At 43.9% G+C, this 26,016-nt stretch overlaps 1 protein-coding gene across 5 annotated transcripts in view; it reads left to right on the forward strand.

Annotated features, from left to right (window-relative positions):
• Nucleotides 1-117: 117 nt before the first annotated feature.
• The window catches only part of Nedd4 (E3 ubiquitin-protein ligase Nedd4), a 46,803-nt gene continuing 20,904 nt past the window's right edge, over nt 118-26,016 (forward strand). Inside the window, exons 1-11 of one of the 5 annotated variants that reach the window (XM_075680486.1) lie at nt 118-507; nt 1,520-1,611; nt 4,014-4,101; nt 7,800-7,838; nt 7,952-8,005; nt 8,172-8,353; nt 14,967-15,072; nt 15,935-16,137; nt 18,594-18,732; nt 20,515-20,616; nt 21,938-22,078. In XM_075680486.1, the coding sequence (XP_075536601.1) occupies nt 466-507; nt 1,520-1,611; nt 4,014-4,101; nt 7,800-7,838; nt 7,952-8,005; nt 8,172-8,353; nt 14,967-15,072; nt 15,935-16,137; nt 18,594-18,732; nt 20,515-20,616; nt 21,938-22,078 (1,188 nt within the window). In that variant the 5' untranslated portion in view covers nt 118-465. Of the gene's footprint in view, nt 508-985; nt 1,143-1,519; nt 1,612-4,013; nt 4,102-7,799; nt 7,839-7,951; nt 8,006-8,171; nt 8,354-14,966; nt 15,073-15,934; nt 16,138-18,593; nt 18,733-20,514; nt 20,617-21,937; nt 22,079-26,016 lie in introns of those variants that run through there. The other 4 variants (XM_075680487.1, XM_075680489.1, XM_075680490.1 and 1 more) reach the window with 4 other exon arrangements.

Raw genomic sequence — 26,016 nt, forward strand, 5'->3', positions numbered from 1 at the left:
GTATTTAGTACTACTGAAAACACTTTTTAGAAGTTTTGGTTTCTGCTCTGTCATCACGAAATCGAAAAATTACGGGCTCTTGTATCAATTACGAGGACTGGCATAGACCATTATACACCGTTTGTTGAGAGTTCCTAGAATTTTTCTGATAGCTTATTAAGTAATCCCAAGAGCTGGTACTTCATGAGCGCAGCTCGTGCTTGGAGAAGAGGCGTGTCCTGTGTGTGTACGCATCTGAGGGAATACGTCATGGTGATCGTCCTCCGTCAGTGCCGTGTAATACGCGGAAATCTTACCGAGCTGAAATGTTCAACAGTTTTAGTGAAGTTTCGTGCTCTGTGTGTTGGATTTGAAGTGGCTCGCTCGTGAAAAAAAAAGCAACCCGCTAGGCGCAAAGCTGGTGCGCGCCAAGGAAGGACCGGAAAATAGGGCACAGTACGGAACGCATCAGGCATTGCGTATGGCATGGCGGACGGGGGCCAGTCTACGGAGAACCCCACAGCCGAAGCAAGTGAAATTTTTTACAAGTTTCGATTTTGTTCCTCGCACTCGTAACGCAGCTGTGAGCTGGTTACAGTCATGTAACTTGACTGGTGAGGAACTGCGGAGAGTTGACAAAACTGGGTTCTGGGGTGGGGTGCATTTTAGCAAGGACATTCGTTAACGCATTTGGCGCATCACCACAAAATTTCGTTTGTCAACAACATCACGGAGGTGTCAAAAGCAATCGAAATTTTCATTGTGAAGCTTGCATGATATTTATGCACCTCGGAATTTGGCCAAAATGCGGTCTTATCAGTCTTCATAGGCTTTGAAGTTTGTATTGTTTTTGTGGAAGCGACGGTTCAATACCCGCGTCACCTCTCAGCTGATCACGGCGCTGACGACGGGCGTTGACTCTGCCGCGCTCCTCTATTGACTGGGGCGATTGTTCCAGTCTGGAGGAAGTCGAGGCGTACAGGCAGTTTGTACGTGTACGTGCAGTAAGCGACTTCGAACTAAACCGACCTCGAGTTGTATCGTGCCTCGCAAGGACGATGATTCGCGTGCATGTGTTTGGGTTCCATGATTTCAGGCTGTGTCCGGCAGTGCAGTAAATATACATGATGGTAAATGCAGATTTGGCGAGTCCGTACGATCGAGTAAGTGCAAACACTAGTTTCCCGCATCCGGTTAAATAATCACGCGGTGTGAGAGGCATTTTATGAGCTAGTGCGCAGACCGGATAAAGGCAAGGTCAGCACTACTTGCGCGCGCTTTCTTTTCTGTTTTACTAAAAAAATGTGTGACGAAGTTTATTCGTGAGTGTCACACTGTCTTGCATATGGAACGTTGTCGTGTATCTGGAATTTGCAAGCTTGCGTTTATCCTTCGTAAAGTAATAGCTAACTGAATTGTTTAGCATGCATCCCCGTCCCGATCTTCCGGTGCGCGTGTCTTTGTTCGCGTTACATTGCTTCGTATTGGTGAGTGTGTCTGCGAGGTCAGCTTTGCCAGCTGCCTATTATTTACGTTACAGGAGAGCACGAGTCAAGGCGGCACAACGAAGCTGCTACGGCTGCGGATTGTGGCAGGCCACAGCTTGGCAAAAAAGGACATTTTTGGAGCAAGGCAAGGATCTAGTTTCTGGTAGCATTAAAAAAAAAAAATCTTATGCTCTCATATCCTCTCAAAGCATAATCATCAGTATGAGGGCTTGAAACTATTAATTGAATTGTGTACCTTTCATTATATCTCCATCTTAACTTTAATTGGATAGCAGCTGGTAGGCGTTAAAACTTCTAAGCTTTGCCTTTATGTCGTGCTGCGAATATTTTGATACATCTCAAATAACATCTGTATTCGCTTATGCTGTCGTTTTAGCATCTTTACATGTAATTGCGATTTTTTGGAAGAATTTGCAAAGTTTCTTAGGGTATTTTCATTGTGTAACAACACCTGCAGTGTCCATCATTGCCATATAAAATTTTATCTGCTTGCCAGAGCCAAGAACCGAAACTAATGTATTTCTATATTCCTAGGGAGCTCGCTGAGGAGAAAACAAGGCAAAAAATGTTCTGAGCAGTTAGCTGTATTTGCAGAGCTCAATAGATGCTCAAAACTGCAAGTACCTGTGTCAGGCACGTACCCAGAGGGGGGACCAAGGGGGCCCACCCCCCCACCTCGAAATTAAGCGGCATACACCCCCTTCCCGCCCACGCCACCGCTTCTCACACACATTTCTAAAGCGCCGACAAATCAATCTATTCGGCGGTCAACATTTTGCAGCCTTTTACAGGGAAAGCTGTATATGACTAACCTTCCATAGTTTTTTCGGCGTCCGTCAACAGAAGAAATCGTCATGAGGGCTGATGAGTGCAGAAAGAGTCCAAGCTCAATGGCACATACTCCTGTGGGCCGGTATCATCGGGATGGGCCCACGTATAGGGACTGCTTAACGCCTGCTTCACCTTTGTCATGGGTCGGCCTGGCATTGCACTACCTTGGGGCCGACCCGCGGCGGAGGTGAAGCACTTTGCTTTTCGTTTGAGAGCTTTGACTGTCGTCAGCTTCCGCTGCCATTCCATCTTCACAGAATGGAATGGTTGTCAATTTTTTCGCTCCTTTTGGATGGCGGTATATTATCGGCATCTCCTGGGGTGTGAAGGCCAGTTTCTCCTCAATTCGGTGCTTGCGCGATGAACTCGAGGTTAGTTCAGTTGTTACCATCTATTCAACGATCGTGTGCATCGCTGTTGCTTCGTTAGTTCAACCTTCTTTGTTTAGACTGATCCAGGGACCAGAAGAGCGATACGGTTCGTAGGCAGCCGGTCTGGTATGCTCATGCAGTGAGTTACGGCAGGAGAAAATGCCCGTTGTGTTTAACTTTTCCTTTTGCTACATTATTTCCTCGAGTGACTGCTTGCCGGGATGCTGGCAGATCCTTAGAACCACATACCCGCGATATGGGTTAAATAAGGTGGAGAATAACATAATGTGAAACAGCGTCCATCATCACACCCTGCAATAACCGTTAAACCCATAAGCAATATGACTGTCATCCGTTACCTCATCTGGCTTTTCCCTAATTGTACAGCACTTTTCGTGCAAAATTGGCAACTGGAAACAAGAGCTGCATGGAGTTAAAAAATTACGCGATCTACTGAGGGAGAGAGCCAAGGCAGCAGCCAAACAGGAAGGAAAAGTGAAAATTAACAGATTTAACCGTTGTTTGTGAAATTATTTATGGATCAACTTATCTTTATTTAAAAAGGAAGTATAGAAAGCGCCGCCGAAAGTGGAGAATAATTCCATGTGTTTTGAATGACGCTTCTACAGTTATCAGACGAGCCGTCCGATGTAGCCACTTCTCTGCTTTGCTAAACTGGGTGTTTTTCTAACCTTTCGCAGCCGGCGCAGTACGTCTAGAACTGTAGCATCCTGCGCTCTGCGCGGTTTTACGGGACTGATGACCGCGCATCGTTACTCAACTTCGCAAATAACAACACGAGTCGGTTTTGGCACTTAAATTGGTAGAGCAGTAAACGAAGGATCCGAAAGAACTGTGATTGTTCCACAAATATATATATTTCTCTACAATTCTTCCAGAGCTAATTCAAAAAACGCTGCTAGAAATCTTTATTTTACACTTTCACTTGTTTACTTGTTGTTGTCAGTGTTCTTCCATTGCTTCTTTCATGCTCGAATGCATTTGATCTGGTTCCTTGTTTGCCAAGTAAAGGAGAGGTGTATCTCATAGGCTTACCTCTGAGATACACCTTATTTCTATTGTCTTTTGCGGGTTTACACGTATTTATGGCGAATGGTGGGCATTATTCACATTTGTACTAGTAAAGATACCTCCCCCCCTCATTTGCATAGAAAGTTTACCTTGGGTGCCACCCCCCCTCCCCCCCAAGAAAATCCTGGGTACGTGCCTGACCTGTGTGCATTTGGCTGTATAGTTAGTGTGTGAATCCCACAATTTGGTGCATGTTAGTCCTTCTAAAGGCTTACTGGGCACCATTTTACAGTGATCCCTATGTGCGAATTGACCTTGTCAAGGCTAGGGGCGACAGCTACTCGGTTTTGGATTCACTCTACACAAAAACCAAAAAGAAGGTGAGTGATCCCTGAAGGATTGCAGCCCACATATTTGCTCTACAGAACAGTATGTTTCACTGAGCTGAAGCCACTTTGCCAAGGAGGGCTTTATTTGCAGTTATGCAGGTGGAACACTTTCTAATGTGATTGCCATTCTCTTGCGCCCTGCTTTGGTTGCATATGCATGACAGCTTCACGCACAATTGACGGAATCTTTTCGCATATGTGCACAGAATGCACAAGAAAGAGTTGTTTTTGCTCTGTACTTTGCACAGTTGATGGCTTCGTGCAGTCTCTTGAAAGTTGCAATAATAAATGGGGCATAAAAAGGACATGTTAGAACTCCCCAATGTTGCAACTCTGCCAATGTTTGTATATTTCTGGCACGAGAGCTTCTACATCTTCTTCGCTATGAAAACGAACACCGAGAGTTGGGAGAGTCAGGAAACGGGCAGCAGAACAGTCCAAGGGGAAAGATGGTGTGCACTATTCAGTGAGGCCACGTGAGCCGCACTTGAGAGTTCCGCGGGTCATGTGTTTGAGTTCACTGATATGGGCTATTGTTAATTTAAGAAATGGTTAAAACAAAAAATTTAACCATGTGGTTTTACATGCCAAACCATAATCTGATTATGAGGCATGCCGTCGTGAGGGGCTCTGGATTAATTTTGACCACCTAGAGTTCTTTAATGTGCACCCAAATCTAAGCACAGGGGCATTTTTGCATTTTGCCCCCAATGAAACACAGCTGCCATGGCCAAAATTTGATCCTGCGACCTCGTGTGTAGCAAAGTAACACCATAGCCACTAAGCAGCCTCGGCGGGTAATTTAACAAATGGTGTTTTGGACCACATGGCCACAATCCAAGTAGTGTTCATGCATCTCCTTGAAATCCCTGAAAACCATTGAATTTGAAGAAAATAGGATACAAGGGATTTTAAACCTTCTTGAAAATAAATGTGCTATTGAATTCCATGAAAACGGGTTGGGGTGACTTTTCAACATTTGAAGTACCAAACTCCACATAGGGGCTATGACATGGACACTGTCTATTGGGAAACAGTCATAGATATTTTTTTTTTAGAGTGTGGCTAAATGATTTCAATGTGGTGTGTCCATAGTCATGAAAGAGGCTTGTTTAAATCAGTGCTGCCATTGTGGAGCTAGACAAAGCCAGATCAAGCTACTAAGCCATGCCACCATTTTGTTGTTTTGCAAGTTGGTTCACACCGCAGCTATCATGGCTCCATCTTAGAGCCATAGACTTTAGAAATGTGTGGTGGAAAGCAAGTTTCAGCTATTTGGCATGACGACTATCTTAGACTGTAGTCGGACTAACAATCATGCCCAGTGACAGTTTACTTCATTACAATGGGAAAGTCAACTTAGGATAGTAATCTTAAGAGTTTTAAGCATATACCCAACTGAGCATTTGCTTAGCTGCAAGAAATTGGTGCTAAGAAGATCTCACTACTTTTCAGTGTATGTGTACTAACGACGTTTGTTTCCCCCTCCTTGAACTTTTACTTGAAATCTTTGAATTGCCCTTATCATGCGAAGCCAACAAACAATGACACCAAGGACAATATAGGGAAAGTTACTGTACTTACTAATTGAATTAAGGTAATGATAAATTAATGGAAATTAAAGTGGATGAAAAAACAACTTGCTGAAGGTGGGGAACGATCCCACATCTTCTCATTACACGATGAAAAAACAACTTCCTACAGTTGGGAAACGATCCCACATCTTCGCATTACACGTAATGTGAGGATGGTGGGATCATTCCCCACCTGGGTGGCAAATTGTTTCTTCATCCACTTTCATTTCCATTAATTTATCATTTCTTTAATTCACTGAGTAACTACAGTAATTTCCCCTGTGTTGTCCTGGGTGTCATTGTTTCTTGGCTTGGTATGATATGATTAATAAAAATAAGACCCCTCGGTTAACCTCCTTGAATTGTCCTTGAATTTTGAGTCGAATGCATGAACCTGCATGAACCCTGATAATAATGTTGCTCGAATTACAAATTGCAGTGATGTACAGAACCATCTAAATCGCGTCTTCCTGTCAGTGTAACTGGCATAGTCACTGGAGAGTTTTAGGTTAGGGGACGCAAGAGGGCTTGCATTGTGCTTGCATATGAAAGCCGCTCGGGCACCAACAGTACCCAAGCAGACTTTGGGTTCTTAAACATACCAGAAGCTTGCATCCACTAACAAGGGCTTTTACCTGGACTCCACACCATGTTAGTTGCCGTGGTGACATTCAGTAACACATCCATTGTACAGACTGTTGTCTGTGACAGGGTTTTTTATTCAGCCATTTGTAGTGTTCAGTCATAGAGGATGGCATAGAATTGCTGGGTGAATCCAGATAAGAATGAACAGGTGGTCCTCGTAATCGTTCAAGATTTTGATAAAATTTTCTTTAGGCACAGGCTTTGGGCCCAGAACAGTGATTCTGAACTTAGTTTTGTGAAAAAAAATTTTGTTCACCTGAAAAAAAAAAAAAGATGCACATATTTCGGCTGTCAAAAACACTTTTCTTCCAGTTTTGTGATTTCTGAACTTTGAGCTCACATAGAGAAATGATGGTACACTTCTTGATCACAATATTTTTTTCCTACAAAGAACAAATGAAATGCTACCTTATGAGTAATTTTTACAGTTGGCTACAGAAGGAATTTTGAGAAAAACGATCGCAAACATGGTAAACGGACCAAAAGACCTGTAATTCAGGATTTTATTGCTCTAATTAGAGTGAGGATAATAAAACCCGGTGTGCACAAACTTTTAAGTTTTCACATTCTTTCGAAATATTTTTTTGTTGCTTTGTCAAGCACTATTATATCTAAATATAGCACTTAAACATAAGTGGTTTGCCAAAAACATCGAAATTTGAAAATAGTTTCCTAAGAAAGGCCATTTTTTATTTTTTTGAAAATCACCCAGGGTGAAGTCAACGACGTTGTCTGCCACTATGCATAAAAAACATTGCATTATTAGAGTATCGAACAAGTGGCATGTTCGAACGATCGTGTTCGTCCATTCCGGTGTAGGCCTCATGAGACAGTCTCACAGAAGCATGGATCGGCAAAAGCGTGGAACGTCTGCGCCGCTTGCCAATCCGGAGTCAAAGAGGAAGAGCCTACTCCCTGTCGCGCCTGACCAACCCCGCCGTTAGGTGGTGCTAGCAGCACCACACTCGTGCGCGCCATTTCTCGTAATGCCCTGCAAGCCGACCGACTGCCGCCGGCACTAAGCTATGCGGAAAAGCCGGATTTCAGGAGATGCGAGGTATGCCGGGAAAACAACACATCAGGGGGCGCCTGAGAGTCGCACATCCCCACAGATATTACCATCTATGGTTGATAACTTATTGCCATAGCTTTTACAGTCTGTAAGTGTACATCCACTTTATTTTTTGCTCATACTCATATTCGAGGCAGTGTGACTGTGGAAAGCACCATACACTTTCATCTAACATGTACTTGAGCAGTTTGAAGTGCAGGTCACACGACAAAAACCTGCTGCTAGAATAAATCTTTCACTTGGTGAGGACATACTCGGGTTGTAACACACCGATGTTCACAAATCTGAAACAGGAAGCTTCAGCGAGCTACTTTTAGCTGGAGATTTAGTTTGTTTATATACATGAAGCTCACTTTGGCAGGGCCATTATTTCATTCTCTTTTATTGATTTTCTTTAGACGCTGCATCCAAAATGGGATGAAGAGTTTGTGATCAAGGTAAAGACTTGTGGCCTGTAGCCTATAAAAGCATGCTTGATTCGCTCACCTTTTACTTTCTTTTTCACATTGTACATGGCTTAATACTAGCTTGTGTACAATTTTTCTTCCAGGTTGATCCTCAGGAGCACAAGATAGTCATGGAAGTCTTTGATGAAAACAGACTGGTAAGCTGACCATTGCTGTGCACACAGATCGAGTGACGAGTGCACGCTGTGTGATGGTTAGGTTGCCATAGGCACAGGCGCTTGGTTGTATGGCCTCTTTCTCTCTCTCTCTGCTTTGATGGCTGATGCCATGTCAATGCACTCGTGCATTTTCAATCCTTCACAGTCTTTATGGCGAGGAATTCGATCGAACAGTGTGCCCACTGCTGTCACAGTGTCTGGTGTGCGCTCAATGCCACAGACTCGCGATGACTTCCTGGGTCTGGTGGAGTTGCCCCTGGCGGCCATACCCGTGGAACGACCGGGAAGGCACATCCCTCACAAGTACTACCTGCTCCGGCCACGCAGGTAAGCCAGACCTGGCATGTGACAGGAACATCTCTCATTGCACTTGTTTTTAGGTTTCTCTTCTTGCCTGTCAAGCACTCTTTGCTTGTCTGCTGGAACAGTGAACATATGCAGGTACCTCTATAGCATGATAGGGCACTTTTGTCTTCCCTACACAAAATGTCTTCCCTACAAAATGTCTGCAAAATGTCTTCCCTACACTGCATAAAGAATCTTTTACAATGGTGACATGGTATGTCCTTGAGGCATACCAGCCGTCATCACAGCTCAGCAGCTGTGACGTCCCACTGTAGAGCACAAATGTTACAGGCAGCACCGTTTTAAGGTATTGCACCACCCAAGGCAAAGTGACTCATCATGCCCCTCTGTCACGTCTTGTCACCCGTTCTCCATCGGCACGAAGTCGTCGACGGGGTATACAAGCCTATTGGTTGTTCTGTACTGAAGCGAACGCAGCGAAGAAGTCAGAGTCGGGAGAAAGAGAAAAAACAAAAAATTTGTGGACTGACGACACACAATTTAAGTGAAACACACAAAAAAAAGAAAACACAAGAACACTAACACACGTGCACTTAATCTAGATCAATGACGAAGACAAAAGAAATACAAAAGATAATTAACAGTTGATATAAAATTAACGCTACAGAAGAATACACTTAAGGGTTTTCCACTAAACAGAGTTCAAAAGAAAACAAATGATGGCATATGCACGGCTGGGCAGCCGCAGCGAGTCCATAAAGCATGGAGCGTGGACGGCAGAGCTTTCCTGAAGAATGCTGGCAAGCCGATCTCGTTGCTCTTGATGCGATTGCTGTGCTGGGTTTCCCGGGTGTCTAAATCTGACGACGTCCCTCGAGCAGGTTGAGCTAACTTGAGGGGAACTATCGTGAGCTTTGTTGCAGACATTGGTTTGTTGTCTCTTACGCCAACTAGTAACTCGCAGTTCAGATGTGGCTAGGCGGCCCAGGCTATACTGGACGGCACTAGCTCCTTGATGCTTCTCAGCAGATTGTAGGCCCAGCTTCTAGAGTGATTAGCTCAGTCTAAAACCTGCGTTTAAATAACTTTTCCTTTTTCTAGTTCCCTGTGTTGGGGAACGGCAGATATTGGTGATGATCCGATCAAGTTCACCCACTTGTATCCCGGCTCCTCCTAAGGCCTTGGCCGTGCCCCTTTTAATTAGGGGTGAGGGAACGGGTGATTCCCCCTGCTGTTAGAGGTTGCGCACTTGTATTGCACCACACACGCACACCCTTGAGTGCGTGGCAGGCCTCTATTGTTCGTTCACAAACACAGGAGAAACGACGGCAGCCGGCCATACGGCGCTGTCAGCACCCATATACTGTCAGCAATTCGTGGACACAGGATTGCACAGGGACACCACATATTTCGGAGTATTCGCACTCCTGCCCTCTTAGCAAGCTTCTCAATGCATGCGGGGGGCAGAGAATACATAAGGGTTCCTGCAAAAAGCCATTGGGGCGTCACGGTCGTGCCGACAACAATAATAAATAATCTCTAAACCAGCATTTGACTTACTTCAGCCGCTTACCCGAGTGGCTGGCAATAACTGTCTTGCTCGCCGGTTCCTATTCCTATGACCTTTTGGCGCCCGTTGATTGGTGCTTCACCACATCGAATAATAATGCCACTCCATGACACACCCTCTACCCTGGCAACAATTTTGGGTGTATTGTATTGAGAAACATCTATTTGTCAGGCATTAAATACTGTAATGGAAAAAGTTAACACATCGGTTTCTGGGTATTGGTTTATTGTCTCCTGTGCAAAATGCCATATTAAGGAAGTGACCAAAAATGCCAACTGTAATCCAATTTGCATCTAACGGAATCCAACATGGTCTGTGACTCGCTGGTGAAAAAGGGTGACGTGCAATCAGTTGAGGTGCAACGAAGAGGTATGCATAATATGGCCCTATTATAGAAGCAGCAAGTGCTGCAGCTAAGTTGTCACATTTTCTTCATCATGATTGTCCCTGAACACGTCTACCGGGGAGGGGGGGGCTGAATTTGAAGCTTTTTCAAGGAATCTTCTTGAATTTAGTTTTGTGTTATTCCGTTGAGAGGCTAAGGTTCACTGAAATTACAAGAATTCATGAGTCTGTTGCTCATACTCTAAAAGGATGCAGGGTTACAACTGAAAATTTTGGGGTAGCTTGTTTTTCTAAAGGCACTTTACAAACTTCTCTAAGGAGTCTGAATGCATTGAGTTCTTGCTTACCAATCTATTGCTTGCTGTAAAGATGCAACAGGAAATGAAAGTTTGCTGCTTAAGCTAAAATTTTGCTGTGTATTTCATGGCAGCTTGCTGTAGCACAGCTAGCAGTGAGCCAACAGACTGTGACAAGTTAAGTTGCAACGCTTTCTGACCTTACAGTATTGGCAACAGTGTTTGTTTTTGTGCTGAGGTTCATATTAAATTTACTTAACGTTTTCATAGAAATGCATGAAACAAAGTGTCATTTTAGTGCAGTTGTGATCACTGAATTCCTCATTGCTTCTTTCTTTTTCTTTTTTTTTTACGTCCTGTCTTCTCTTTATGTTCTGTCCCTGGTCACTAGCAGCTGATGGCCTTAGGTTACCAGCATTTGGCCTTAGGTTACCAGCGTTGGATTTTTCAGTTGCCTCCAATGACGTCAACATAGAGTATTGTTTATGAGAAACAAAGTGTGATACAAAGCCTTTGCTTATGAAGACAAAGATGTGTAAGAGGGAAAGTAGTAAAGAGCATGAATGTGCTCACACATAAAATTCTGCAGAGTGTTCACTGTGGGTATGTACTGCCTTTGTTAAAGGTGTGAACGGGGTTCATGGTGTTCAACAGCAGCTTTATCTAACCTTATTCATGGCCAGATTAAGCCACTGCTGTCTCAGGGATTGGATGAATAACCTTACTACCTCTCACTTGAGGGCATTTGTTCTATATAGATGTGCCATCATCAAAATTTGAAGAAAATACTACTGTCGAAGCCAAAAAATACTTGTGATTGTTTTGCTCAAGACGTCGAGTGTTTATTAAAATTACTCATGAACCTTGTTCTGTAGAGAGGCTGTAAACAGGCTCACTTCTCTGTATTGCTGTTAGAATGACCTGTGCCACAAAAAAATGGAAATATTCATAAAGTTTATTCCTGAAATATTCATGTAACAGTATCTAAAATATTGCTTGCCATTGTTACATTGATTCTACGGAGTGTGTGGTGGTGCTGCAGATATAACTGAACATTCAAGCAGGTGCAAAAAAAATCGGGCTCTGAAATTCAATTGGTGACTGTATTTGTCTTTTATGAACACTGTTTTTCCCTGGGCTGGACACAGATTAAAAATAGTAAAGTTATTAGTGTTTATACGACGGTAATAAAGAGGCTCTGGAAATTGAGTGCGTTATGATAAAATAGTAAATGGTGGCAGCTATGTGCAAACATGCACAGAACGAAGGTAGTCAGAAATCTTTGAGAGAGTAATCTTTCTCGGTGACATTTAGGCTGTACGTGAAAAGGACTGTAGCAGCATAGCATGAAAGAAGAGCATAGCCGACAATAGCCCTTGTTTCAACTTCATCTCTTCTTTGGCTTGTGTTAAGGCTGTTTGTAATGAACCATAAGCTGCTTCATTTGAGCAATTCTTCCTTTCCAGAGGAAGTTGATGTGTGTGAACTATTTGTAGACTGCTATACGCAAGTACTTCAGGCGTGGGTAGCACTTTGAGATTGTGTACGCAACTTTTACTTGGATCTCCATTAGCTTAGTGACAAGGTAATTGCTGGTGCAGAACACCATTACAGGAGCCACTGGGGCACAGTGCATACCATTGGACAAATTATGTTCAAGTGGGCAAAACAAAAGTGAGCTATGTGGCAAGTATTTCACCAGAATGTTGATGCAGTTGCAGTTCACATTTGCCCAGTGAAAATTGTCTTTTGCTTTGACGGAAAAACTGGAATTATCTTAACAGGCATGCTTTCAATGCCCAACATTATACAGTTACTCTATGTAACAAACTTCAATATAACGAAGTTTTTACCTTCTTATAACATCTTGTCTATAGAACACCATGCATTTAGAACTTCAGTATAACGAAGTGTGATTATACATGATTTCAGTATAACCAAGTTTCACTCCTGCCACGAAGGAATACCGAGACAATGGCCAAAGGGTTGAATTGCAAGTGGTTGCTTGTGAATGCACATGTGCACCTCTCAGATTGCATGCTGCCAGACCAAAGGTGACCCCGAAAGGGGAGCAGTGTCATATTCCCTATAAAGTTCAAGTGCGATAAGATCCTATTGCACCCTGCAAGCTGTATGCTTTGGGTGCGAGTGAAAGTATATGAGAGTGAGCTGAAAGGGATGATGATTTGATGAGCGCTGTCTTTCCACGCGAGCAAAGGAAAAGGGGGGAAGTGGAGCAAGCTCATGGTAATGCGATCAAGTGAACGTGAAGGGGACAGGCAGTTTGGCATGCCTTTTCTTTTCTCGCGCGGTCATGACTGCACATGGCTGTCAATACAATACGTAGCCCTCATGCCCTGTTATAGAGGTAATCTGCAGTGTGTGCAAAGAGTGGGCATACTGAGATGATGGGGCATCATGTTGAAAGAATGAGGCTGGCAAAATAGATGCTATCTCTTTAATAGCGGGCCAGAAGAAGAATGTGTAGCCAACACGCTTTGTCTTTCATGGTGTCGACCATTGCGTGCACCTTCCTGCAGTGCGGAAGCCCCACATCATTCTTTCAACTGCCCCCCATGTGAAAAGGACTGTTTTGGTTGCGTCAAAAAGTTCTTTCGGCAGAGTTGACGGCAAGAAAGGGAGCTCCGGAGGTGCAATTTGGACACTCGCATACTCGCATAACGTGGCTTCATGTGCCCTATGTGCACTACATGCGTAACTTCAGTGCGAGGACGAGGATGGAGCAAACAGGGTCAGAACTATAGGGGACAACTTCCGAGTTACGTTACTGAGGCAGCGTGTAACCTTGTAGGGACTAAAATACTGGCACAACTTTTCCGAGAGCCCCCAGTGACGGATGGGTGACCAGACCCACACTCAGTCTCTGGGATTGTAATGGGTGTTGCGTTGGGGACCCTAGTTATATTGAAGGGTGTCCATACGCTGTTGGCTCTGGATACGATGGCGAGCAAGCTGGCGTGCTTCTCCGGCTCTTTATATGAACCCTTCTACGTGTTTGTTGGCTGGGCTATTATCAGCCACAGGTAGCATGGCATCAAGTGTTGACGTGACGTGGCGCCCGTATACAAGTTCAAACGGTGTAACCTCTGTGGTCTCCTGTACAGCAGTGTTATAGGTGAATGTCACATATGGCAAAATGTTGTCCCACATCTTATGCTGTACATCACTTTACATGGAAAGCATATCAGTCAGCATTCTGTTGACATGTTCCATTAACCAATTTGCTTGACACACAGTGCTCTTGTTGTGAGAGCTGTGTGTCAGCTGGAGAATGTCCTGCATAAGTTCGGCTGTGAATGCTGCACCACAATCAGTGATAACAAAAGGGCGCACCATGTCGTAGGGTGATGTGGCAGACAAAGAACTTGGCAACTTCAAAAGAGTTTCCTTGCGGAATAGCTTCGGTTTCAGCGTACCGGGTTAAGTAGTTGGTAACGACAACTATCCATCTGTTGCACAAGGAGGTCACTGTGAATGGGCCAAGTAGATCCATTCCTATTTGTTGGAACGAAAGCTTGAGGAGGGTCCACAGGGTGGAGAAAGCCAGCCGGTTTAATGGGTGCTTTCTTGCAGTGCTGACAATCGTGGCAAGTCTTCACGTAACATTGCACAGAAGAAAAAAGCCGGGGCCAGTAATACTTCTGTCATATCCTTGCTAATGTCTTAGTGAATCCCAGTTGTTCGGAGCATGGCTCATTGTGGCAATATGCGCTGTCTCCCCGTATGTTTACTACTTGAGGTTGCATAAGCTTGAGTTTTGGAGATGCACTGAAGCAAGAGGCAGACAAAGCATTCGCTCCCTACTGCTGGCGCTTTTCGTGCTAATGTTGTCCCACTGCGGGTGACACTATCAGCTGCTGGGGCAGAGTAGACACAAAAGAGTGACTGGCTTCACTTCATACTGCTGATGTGCAGATATCGTCAAAAGGGCACTAAACCGTGTCTTTCGTCAAGGACTCTTAGATTCAACAAAGTGAATTTTGTTATTACTCATATTTACTTTTTCTGATAGCCGGATAATTTTGAAAATATTGTGGACCTTTTCAGGTAAGAAAAATCCATCGGCAACACTACTTATTTGCATAAAAGATTGAATTTAAATATAATAATATTTATGATACAATGAAGGAAATTGTTGATTTTACCATCTTCACTATATTGTGGTGCAACTGTATTTAAGACTTCAGGTAATATGTAACTGCTTTCCTGCAGTGCAGATGACCTGCAAAGAACAGACAACATGGTCAAAATGTTCAAAGAAAGCACATGTGTTGTCTGTATGTTCTTCACATCCATGTGTTGTCTGCACTATAAGCAATCAGTCCCAGCATTCTTTGCAAGATGGAGTGCACATTTAACACCTGCTGCTGCAATCCTGTGAGATAGGCTGCCTTTTATTCAGCAGCGCCAAGTCCCGGGTCAAAGGCCACCTGCAGGTCTACCATGCCTACCTGCCTGATGGGGAGCTGCAAGCAGCTGAGAACGCAAACCAGAGTTCTACAGATGAGGTGTGTTTAACAAGCTATGCTCTAGGTTGCTAAATCTGTGCCATATTGTAGAAGTTATGAGGTGTGCTGTAGTCATGGAGCATTATTATAGAAATCCAAGGCACTGCAACGAGGAATGTAAGGTCTAGATAAAACAGTGTAACAAAAGAAAACTGCCTCTTTATGACATCATATGTTTCTTCTCTAGGAACTGTAAACATTCAATCAATTTTATTCTTGCAGTATTTGTCGCCATATCATTGTATGATATAGGGTGGACTTTTTTTATGACAAACGCTGTGTAAGACAAAGCCTCTGATATGTCAAACAGTTCAGGGGCCTCTGTTTTTGTTTGCCATACCTACAGTGCATTACAAACTGAACTTCTTGTAAGTACATTGCTGTAGAGCGAAACAAAACAGGAAACAAGCGCAATCTGCCACCGTTCTTGCAAGAGCAAAACATATTCAAGATCTTTTAAAGTTAGCCCTAAGACAAAACCCGCCGTGGTTGCTCAGTGGCTATGGTGTTGGGCTGCTGAGCACGAGGTCGCGGGATCGAATCCCGGCCACGGCGGCCGCATTTCGATGGGGGCGAAATGCGAAAACACCCGTGTGCTTAGATTTAGGCGCACGTTAAAGAACCCCAGGTGGTCAAAATTTCCGGAGTCCTCCACTACGGCGTGCCTCATAATCAGAAAGTGGTTTTGGCACGTAAAACCCCAAATATTAGCCCTAAGACAAAATTTTATTAAATGTCCTTTCTGGGGACAGTTAACCCTAAGGGAGTCTGTTGTGTTTCATTTATACCAAGACAAAAAAATAAAACCGTAGTACGGAACATTTTTATGCCAGTGTACACCCTTAATGCATCTATCTCTCAGGGATGGGAGGTGGTGGATGCGGAAGATGGTGGGCCGCCGTCATCTCAGGGGGCCGGAACCAGCAGCAGTCCAGAGTTTGCAGGCAGTGAAGCACCTCCATCACCTCTGCCACCTGGCTGGGAGGAGCGGGAAGATGCCTGTGGACGCATATATTACGTCAACCATGTGGCACGCACCACGCAGTGGGAGCGTCCTATTCAGGGGTGGGTACTCAGTGGCCATGCTTTTTCTTGAAGAGGCCCTGAAACACTGGTGGATCAAAGATCAAGGGGATCAAAGATCACTTTTGATCCCCTTCGTGGTGCTCTTGCTCCTTCTTCAATGTCTTGCACTGTGATGGCGGTGTGCGGCGTGCCCACAAAATGCTGCCTAGTGAAGATTACCTTGGTGCGCAGTTAATGTTTGATTTTCGAGCTTCATATAAGCGCCACTATTTCAAATTGTGGCACCTATGACGTGCCAAATGCTAAACGCAGTTATAGCCTCCGACTCTGTGAGCCACAGTGAGCTCAGCGAGTGGGTGCTTATCGCAGCACCCCATGGTTGCCGCACATATGTAACGTTTGGTATGTGCATGGCAGGGCTGGAGTGTGCATTTGTGCTCATGTGCTCCAGTCTGGCCGTGCTAAGTGGTGTGCATCGGCTCTGTCCTGCTCCAGCTTGACTGACGGAGCTACATCTGAATTGTGCATTTTGAAGCACTGTCAATAGCTCAATACAAAGCGGTGTCTGCCAAGACGTCTAGCCAGAAGCGAGCATGCACCGGCAAATATGCGTGTGGTCTGACCTTAAGCTTCCCGTGGTTCGAGGCTATTTGAGTGTTGAACACTAATAGAGAAATGCGAGACCCAAGAACTACAACACTGATAAGCAATGTGGCCAAAGTTGAATTCTTACATGGATGCCTGCGGCTGAGCATGAGCAGGCGATATGTGCTTTCTTCCAGAAGTATGTAATTCTTATGGATATACAAAATGCAGATTCAGTTATTGGTCACTATAGGTAATTTTGCATGCTCAGAATAGCTTTATTCAAATAGTTCACTGAGACATTGCCTCCTCCATCTGCCCTCTCTTTTTTTTTTTCTGATGGATTACATCCACTGGTTGAGAAGGGGTGGGAGCAAGAATTTTTAATATAATAATTTACAAGTTACTAAAGTTGCTTGCCAGTCAACTTAATAGGTGGACCTGCAAGTGACATAAATGTTTGTTGGTGCATTTCCAATCATGTGTGCGAATGCCTGAATTATTTATGGAGTTTATGAATTTGGGCTCGCTTTAAGATTTAAGGTGTGTTGCATTATGTTATGCGATAAACAAACTCTGTTTGCAAAAAAGTTCCACCCATATCTTCAAACCCTCCATTGGAAGTTTTTTGATGGTGAAAGGACACCAGAAGGGTACTAGCTCCAAGCGAGTTTATATCGACAAGTTCCTGAAGCAGGCAAAATCTTCTACAGGAATATTGCTGAAAGAGTTGCTGAACTAAAACAACAATGTGTTGTTTGTCAGTCTCTGTGATTCCTAGTTTGCCGTTACACGTATGCTGCATCTAAAGCTAAATGATTGTTAATAAAGTTCATATTTATTCCACCTGCTTGCAATGGCTTAGCAGCTAACGTGTTGCGCTGCTAAGCAGGATCAAATCCCAGCCGCCATGGCCGCATTTAGATGGGGCTGAAATGCAAAAACGCCCATCTCCTGTGTATTGGGAATATGTTGAAGATCCCCTGGTGGTCAGAATTAACCTGGAGCCCCCCACTACAGCGTGCCTCATAATAAAATTGTAGTTTCGGCATGGTAAAGCCCTAAAATTCAATTCAATTCATATTTATTCCATAGAAGGCATGTGCTCAGGACAAAAAGAAAAAAAAGGTAATATGCATACTGCTCACCTCCGCCGTATGTGTTTTGTGTGCTTGGAGCTTTTACAAATGTTTATGTTCAAAAGATTGACAGTCGTGAAGTTGTCTGTGTTGTACCTGTGAAACAAGCCAGCGTAGTTAATAAAGTTACAATAGTTTGCAGCTGCATTATGATTTCTCTGGTTTACTTCCCTCTCTCTCCCTTACATTTACCGCTATGCATTATGATGCCTTTAGGAAGAGCCATTATTAGCCATTACTGCTATTTTCGGGTATAGCATGAGTGGCATCTCGCAGATGATTTGAACAATGATGTATAGCAGCTAACACAATATGAACTGATGTGCATGTGAATCCGAACCTGACAAAAACGAATTATTGTGCATTAATGGCAGCAGCAAAACTAGCAAGTCACTTATGTTTTTCACAAAATGTAAGTAAAGACATCAAGGCATCATTACTTCTCTTCCGTTTACTAACTACTATCAGTGACATTTATACTACACTTAGCTTCACTGCATAAACAGCGAGAGTTCCTTAAACGAGCAATCAAACACAGTACTAATGTATTCAGATTCATCTTGTTTCTGAGTTCTTTTCACCCATTTTTCACACTCTCCCTTTCTTTTTGTTTTGTAAAGCAGCGGTTAAAGAAAAATTACACTGCTACCTATTCTGTCCTGTTTGCTTTTAGCCTTTGTGAAGCATTACTGCAGCTGCTATACCTCACAGTTGTTCAGAAACATTGGTTTGCACCATATTTATTGGCTGGTGTACGCATTGCATGCACAGGAGTGATGGTATAGAAGAAGGCGCAGCTGCTCACCAGCGGAACCTAGACCTGGCGCAGGAGTTCCAGCGGAGGGTCCACATCAGCGTTGATGAGACAGCCGATCACTCTGCTACCCCTAATCACACAGAAGAGCCGCAGGTTGGTTTTCCACCCCTTCTTTTTCCCCTTGAAAGCAACTGCTCCAGAAGTGAAATGTGTCCACCTTCTGCTCTCTCTGTAATTCTGGTTATTAATTATTAATTATTAATATTAATTCTGTAATTATGGTTATTAGCACTTTTGAGAAACAGTTGGCGACCTCCACAGCTAAAGCTAAGGAGGCTATTTTCTTGTGGGCCCTGGTATCTCCACCGTCAAAGCATGTTAGCAGCAAATCATGCACCATCTTGTACAGTTACCCAACCGCCAGTGCTAAGCACGTACCACCAGGGGAAGTCAAATTCAGAGATGTGAGAACCATGAGGGGAAAACAACATCAGGTGGTGCAAGAGAGCCCAGCATTCCAGGAGGGAAGTCAAATTCCAAGAGATGTGAGAGCCACGAGGGGAAATAAACATGCAACAGAGTCCAGTGTCCTCACATTGACCAAATGCTTTATTTGAAAAACGTGCTACTGACCGAACATGAAGGCATAAGTGAAAGGTGGTGACGATGACTACTGTACCTGTGAAAGCAGTTAAGTCCACCCTTGGCACTCGCACTCTATTCTCTGAGAGCTGATATTGCTGTGGCTCATAACTTATTGCACAGTGTGTCACTAACTGTGCCTCATAAAACATTTTATCTAAGTTTGCTTTCCTAGGAAAAACATAGTGCATGAAATACATAACACTAATGCCATGTTATCCTCTATTATTCTTGATAGTACAGTCAATGTCCTATTTTTCGGAGAACTTAAAATCGCATTAGGCAAGTCCGAAATAACTCTGAAGGCCTGCCACTACATTTATTAGGTGTATCAGTGTTTGTACTCTTGGCAGGAGACGGCAGGTGCACACGTGTGTAATTAAGGAGTACATACTATGTCCCGTGACTGTTGCCTCTTCCCACTATTGGTATGCTTCACAGCAGTACACTGCGTATGCTTCATTGCGCAGTCAGCTTCACGGTGTTGCGGCGAAGCTGACTTTTGGCAACCGTCTATGCAACATTTAATTTTTGCATGTTTTTCGCACTTTGAAGCCATCAGTGAGGATGACAAAGGTGGAGTTGGCACTATTACTGACAGCGGCAAATTCTTTCAATGAAAATACGACACTGAACAGCAGGAAGCCTGGTAGCGAACATCGAAGTGGCTAGGCCTAGCTTTGCCACGATGGTGGCTACAGCTGCGAGATAATCAAAGTGGCGATGGTAATGGCTTCGATTAATATCGTTTCGGACCTGCGTTCATGGAAAAAAATTCTGGCAAATGAGACAGCAAGGTTTTAGGTGTCTGAAATTTCAGACTATCGTATACATTGGCTCTATGGGGGGCTTGGCGGTGTCGCGAAGGCATCCGAATTATTGGGGTTGCCTGAAAAATCTGGCATTTGAAAGATCGGTCGTTGATTTTACTACTATGAATCTTTATGGAATAAACATATTGGTGGAAATGAGCATGTCAAATCTCACCCGTAATAGTAAAAGACTGAGCAAGAATAAAAATGTGATAGTCTAATAAAGGTTACACAAAGAATGAGAACGGTTATTGGAGTGATACAAAAAGCTTGGAATAGTGACAAAATGAACAAAGGAAGAACATCAGCTACAAATGTGGGTGCAGCCCTACATTATGCCAAAAAGCAGTGCTCCAAAGCAGCCCAGACAATGTAATGCAATTAGATTAGATCGTACACACACAACACCACACAGTGTTCCAGACAAGTTTCAAAGAAAGCATGGTTGGCTGATGCTGTCACTTTGGATGTTTTGCGGCAGGCGGCGCCACCACCTGTGCAGAGGGGCAGCGTTGTGGAGACTATCGCACAGCAGAATGGAACTCTGCCTCCTGGCGCAAACTCACAGCGCCGGTTTACCTTGGTATGTTACCTGTGTTGTTTTATGTTGGCATTTAGTATTCTAGCACCACTTCTTGTGTAAAATTACGAACATTTTACCCATGTGCTGTATGAAGGTACAGCCGCTTTTCGTTAATGCGACCCTGACGGGACTGACGATCGAATTAAACAAATGGCAGAAAAAATGGCAAAGCACGCTGTTGACGAGGGCCCTCGTTCTTTTGCATGTCAGTTTCTTGTGCTGTGGACTTGTGATGTAGATAAGTGCCTTAAGGAACATTAAAGGGAGACATTTACTTCATCTTGAAAAATAAATTAACTGCTCTCGGCTTAAGTGATACTTTTGACTGTTTGCAATGCTAGTTAGCTCCCACTTTAGCTAGACCTAATGTTTATCTTTAGTGTACCTTTGAAGCTTTAAAGGGACACTAAAGGCAAATATTAAGTCAAGCTATAGTGATAAATTAATGCTTGAGAATCTCTGAGGCGTCAATATTATCTCGAACAGAGCCTTAATAATCAGGAAATTGAGGTAAATGCAGGACATGATTAGAGACTCCCTCGGGACATTCAAGTACTCTTTCGATGACGAAAGCACTCCTCAGTTAAATTCTGTCACCGGTACTGAACCATACGTCACGAAAAACATTCTTGTATTGTACTACAAGACGAAAGAAAATGCTACTTGTCCAATTCTATTTCATTTTTAGAAAAAAGGAACTCATTGAAATTACCCTTGACGTCATTTTCACTCGACGCCGCGCCACCCACGCTTTCGCGTTTCAGTAGTTTCATTATCGCATGGTGCTGCACTGGTTTTGCTGGCTCACGAAACTCGCACAAACTGCAAGTAGCAGAGAATTCAACTTCCACATGATGTCGTGGGATGCCTGAACGGTCTACACCACTTGACCAAAAAGCAACTGCAGCGGCGAATCCACCACTCTGTTTTGGCTCTGTACTGCCGTCTGTCGGGCATCATTTTACTCACAGACGGCAGCAAAGGATGGTGATGGTGCATGCAACGTTGCCACTTCCTCAGTTGGATGGTGGAAGATTTGAATTTCGTAAAATGGTATTCGGACTCTTCAGATGCAATTTTCTAATTTCTCATAAACTAAGTCCTTTCTTGTCATGAAACAAAAGTTGCGAGGTTTCTAGAATGGTATTTAAACAGTCCACGTCGACTTAGTATTCGCCTTTAGTGTCCCTTTAAAGTTGCTTCTCAAACTTTGTGAACTGTGAATCGATGGACAGCTCTTGGTTTCATAACTACTAAGTCCAGACATCAGTCTCCTGTGAAAGGTGAAGTATGACATCTGTTATGCAACGTCTGCCTGCAGCCCATGGAGGCCAGCGTGCGGCCCCAGCTTACGTCAGCGCCTCAGCCGAGTCCCGAGGGTTTGCCAGCTGGCTGGTCCCTGCAAGTGGCTCCCAATGGGCGCTTGTTCTTCATTGACCACAACACCAAGACCACCACCTGGGTGAGTTTAGACAGATGAGCATAGCGAAACCTGAAACCTTCTTCAGTGCTTTAAAGAAAAAGGAAGTACGTAGAAGAACAAAAAAAAGGCAACAGGACAGGAAGGACACTGATATTCAATGAGTTTTACTGCATTGAATACAGTTTTACATGCAGTAAAACAAAAGGGGGACATGGCTTTTACATAGCAAGAAATGGCAAAAGAATTTTTTTTTTAATTCACATTTTCATTTTCTATAACTATTTTCCTACCTGATTCCGAAGTGTTATCATCGAAAACCACATAGAAGTGCTCTAAAGAATTTGTTGCAGCAGCCAAGGGGGCAAAAAATTTTGTAGTAATCACTAGGGTTGAGGATTGGGCGAGTTGGTATCACATTCTAAAACTGGTGCAGCACAACATAGAAAGGAAGAAACAAGCGGAGGCAGCCAGAGCGCTGTTCTTTCAACTGGCCGGCTCGGCTTGTGTCTTCCTTTCTATGTTGCACTGTACCAGATTTAGAATGCGGTAATCACGAAATAAGAGCATTTTTCAAGCCACAAGACCTCTGGAATGGCGCAACTGCGCACCGCCATCCTGGTCTTGTCGGAAAGCACATTTCTCCATATTCAAGTATACTGCTTCAGATATCTCATCCATACAAAAACAAGTGCACAAAAAGCTAATATTCTGGAGTCTCCCATTGACCGCGCCTGCCACGTCACAGCAACACGGTTCGTCATTGGTCTAGCACTCTCTCTGCTCGTCGGGAATCATCTGCTCTTTGCACCTCGCGAGCTCTCGACATCTTGACCACTGTGATCTTGACGAGGCTGTTTCCTTGCCTTCTCACGTCATCTTTTCCCTCTCCTGCCCTCTCCCCCTGAATGAGAACTGCAAGAGTGACAAGGCTGTTATTCACTCGTTTCGCAACTGCGTCAGTTCTACCCATTCTCTGCCTCCTCTCCCCCTTCCTCTCTACAGTCCTATCTATGTCCCCTCTGGACTTGCAGCTAGTAAAAAGGTAAGCGCTCCAGTTTCTGCACTGCATTTAAGGGTGGGTCGTGATAATTACAGCTGTCAAGAGGATAATGTGCCAACACCCATGGAGCTCCAGATGGTATTTTGCACATGCCACCGCACAATGGAAAGGTCCAAATGAGTTTCTCATTTCGCCTATCCTTTCTGCCATGCTCCTACCATGCATATACATGCTCTGAACCACCCCCTGATGCGGCACGCAAGGAAACAGCAGCAGAAAAGTCGAAGGAAGAGGTAAAGAAAGCTTTGCTTTAAAAGAAAACGTCAAACTTTTTTCTCAGAATTGTTCCAAAGCTACCACAGGCACTCTTTCTTTCACTGCTGTGACATGACTGGCAAGGTATGTCATAGTGTGTAACGTGCAAAGTTGGCTCGCGACCCCGAAGGGCATTTCATATGGATATGCGGGATGTGAGTGTGCTAATCAAGTTGTGTAGCTTTTTGCTAGTGCATAAAAAAATGTCGTGAAATTCCAGAGGGACAGCCAAACAATTCAGGATGCCCATGGACCCTCGGACTTGGCAATCGAGCACATCATGCATGGACTCCTCGTATCATCAACTAGGCATGTCGCACATCAGCCGCTCGGATTTGGCGATCGAGCACATTGTGTGCGGACTTCTTGTATTTGTGGCTAAGCATTTCGCACAGTGACCCCTCACATTCGGTGATGGAGCATATCCTATGTGACTCCTCGTATCTGCTGCTAAGCATTTCGCATGTTGGCCTCTTGGACTCGGCGATCGAGCCCATCCTGCGGGACTCCTCGAACCCATGGTTAAGCATTTTGCAAATTGGCACCTCAGGCTCCGCGACCAAGCTCATCGCGCATTAGTCAGGCTTCTATTTTTTTTTCTTGGTCACAGTTTTTTGAGCTACAGTGCTGGTCAAGTCTTTCTTGCTATTTTGGCTTATTTCAATTCGTTTACACCCAACGTGTGTGTCTGATGTGAAAGTGCCAAGAAAAATGAAAAGTGCATGTTAGTGGGGGCAGTAAGTGTGATCAAGATTGTCACATTTAGCTACATTCACAATGTTCAACAAACCTTCCACTGCATTCTCTAAGCTCTCTAGGCCCTTACAAAGTTTGAAGGAGGAAAAATTTGTACAATACAATGTTCTCAGAATATGGTAGCTGGTGTAAACATTAGGCTGCAGAAACGCGGTAAACCCCAAATTAAATGCTGGCTTGCAAGGCATGAATGTTTCAGCTGCATTGCTACCTGTGTGCCAGTGCCTCTCTAATGTGCACCTAGCTCCTCAGCCATTGCCTAGGAAACAAAATTCAATATGCTGCTGAAAGGCTTCGTTTAGCCATCTGGTCATTGCCACAAAAGACAAAAAATGCACCATTGAATGCGACAGAGACATGTGAGTGACGCTAAGGGGTAAACCTCCCTGCTCCACTAGAGACAGCTGTCGCCAATGCAGTATGCAAATACAATCCTGGGACCCACTGAGCTTTAGTGTGGTATTGTGCAACATTTGGTCTGCAACCTGGCCAACATGCTCTTCACAGAGCAGTGGAGAAAGGTGTTTGGGGGGGGGGGGGGGAGGGCAAGAAAGGCAAGCAAAGCCCTTTAAACTTAAGGCAAAACACTCCAGAAGCCCCACATTTGATGACACATCAATGACTACAGCCCTGGTGCCTTTTGATAACTGAAAATCTAGGGTACAACTTTGAAAGCCATTATCTCAAAACTGTACTTCTTGCCTCCTGTTCAACTTGCCCCGCTGGTAGCTGCTAGGTCTATATTTAAATTCCGTCTTCTTGCGATGTTATTTGAAGTGCAGTTCAGGGTGTGACACTTATGATATTCTTCCTTTTCTAGTGTGACTTTCTGAATGAATGATTCAACTAGTTCACAGTATAGATGCCTGGTGCACAGTCACCTTAAAAAACATGAGAACAAAAAGAATCACGTGCATAAACAAACATTTTTTCAAATGTAACGCCCTTAAACATTAATTTTGGAATGCACAGTGCTTTGAATGAGACTTCTATCACATTTTGTAAGTTGCTCAGGCTAGGGACATGCCGAAAAGGAAAAAAAAAACTTGTAAATGAGGAAATTGTTGAGATATAACTGAAGATTTCTATGGTAACATCACAGAAACATTACCACTACCTCTGCCAATTTTTATCAAAATCATAACAAAGTTGATTTGGAAGCCAAGTCCCCCCTTAAGCATGGTTTTCAATATAGCAGCGTGTCATTGTTAAAAACACCATTTAGAATAAGTTTTATTACAAATGAAGGAATTCATTGCAATTGCAATAACATTTTCGATCATCATGAGCCAGGACAAGAGAGCATTGCATCCAAGGTGAGCAGAGAAAAAATGACAGATTTCGTTGCAGATGGTACAAGAATAGACAGCGAGCATTTGGAATGCATTATTGCAGCACTCATTTGTTGCTTATGGGCCGCTCTGAGACTCCACTCACTTTTGATCCGCTAAGACAATATAGTCAGCTTTGTATATTTAAGAGTGCGTCTGTGAAAGATGTCAGCTTGGTTCAGTCAGCTTGGCTGTAAATGACCAAGAAGTTAAATGAACACACTATCATGCTCCATTTGATTTATCCATCAGCTGAGCTAGGGCTGTGTTCCACCTTTACACGTGCTGTACGAAAGTTTACACCTCTAGAATGTCTATACGGCATTTGTACCGCGACGACAAACATCTCGCCTTCCTAAGTGGCGGGAAGCGGCATTGATGCTCTATTCCATCCAATACATTTGGAACAAATGATGGCGACTGCACAATAAGGATGGCAGCACAGGCATATGCACGCATAAACAACTGCACGGCCATTGCACATGAACTGCCCGAGATCGAGAGGATTACATTAGCGTCATCTACAGTATACATAGCACACTTTATTAGCTTATAACATTTCCAATCACGAAAAA

This window comes from Dermacentor variabilis, chromosome 2, assembly GCF_050947875.1.
Source record: "Dermacentor variabilis isolate Ectoservices chromosome 2, ASM5094787v1, whole genome shotgun sequence".
Classification (NCBI taxonomy): domain Eukaryota; kingdom Metazoa; phylum Arthropoda; class Arachnida; order Ixodida; family Ixodidae; genus Dermacentor; species Dermacentor variabilis.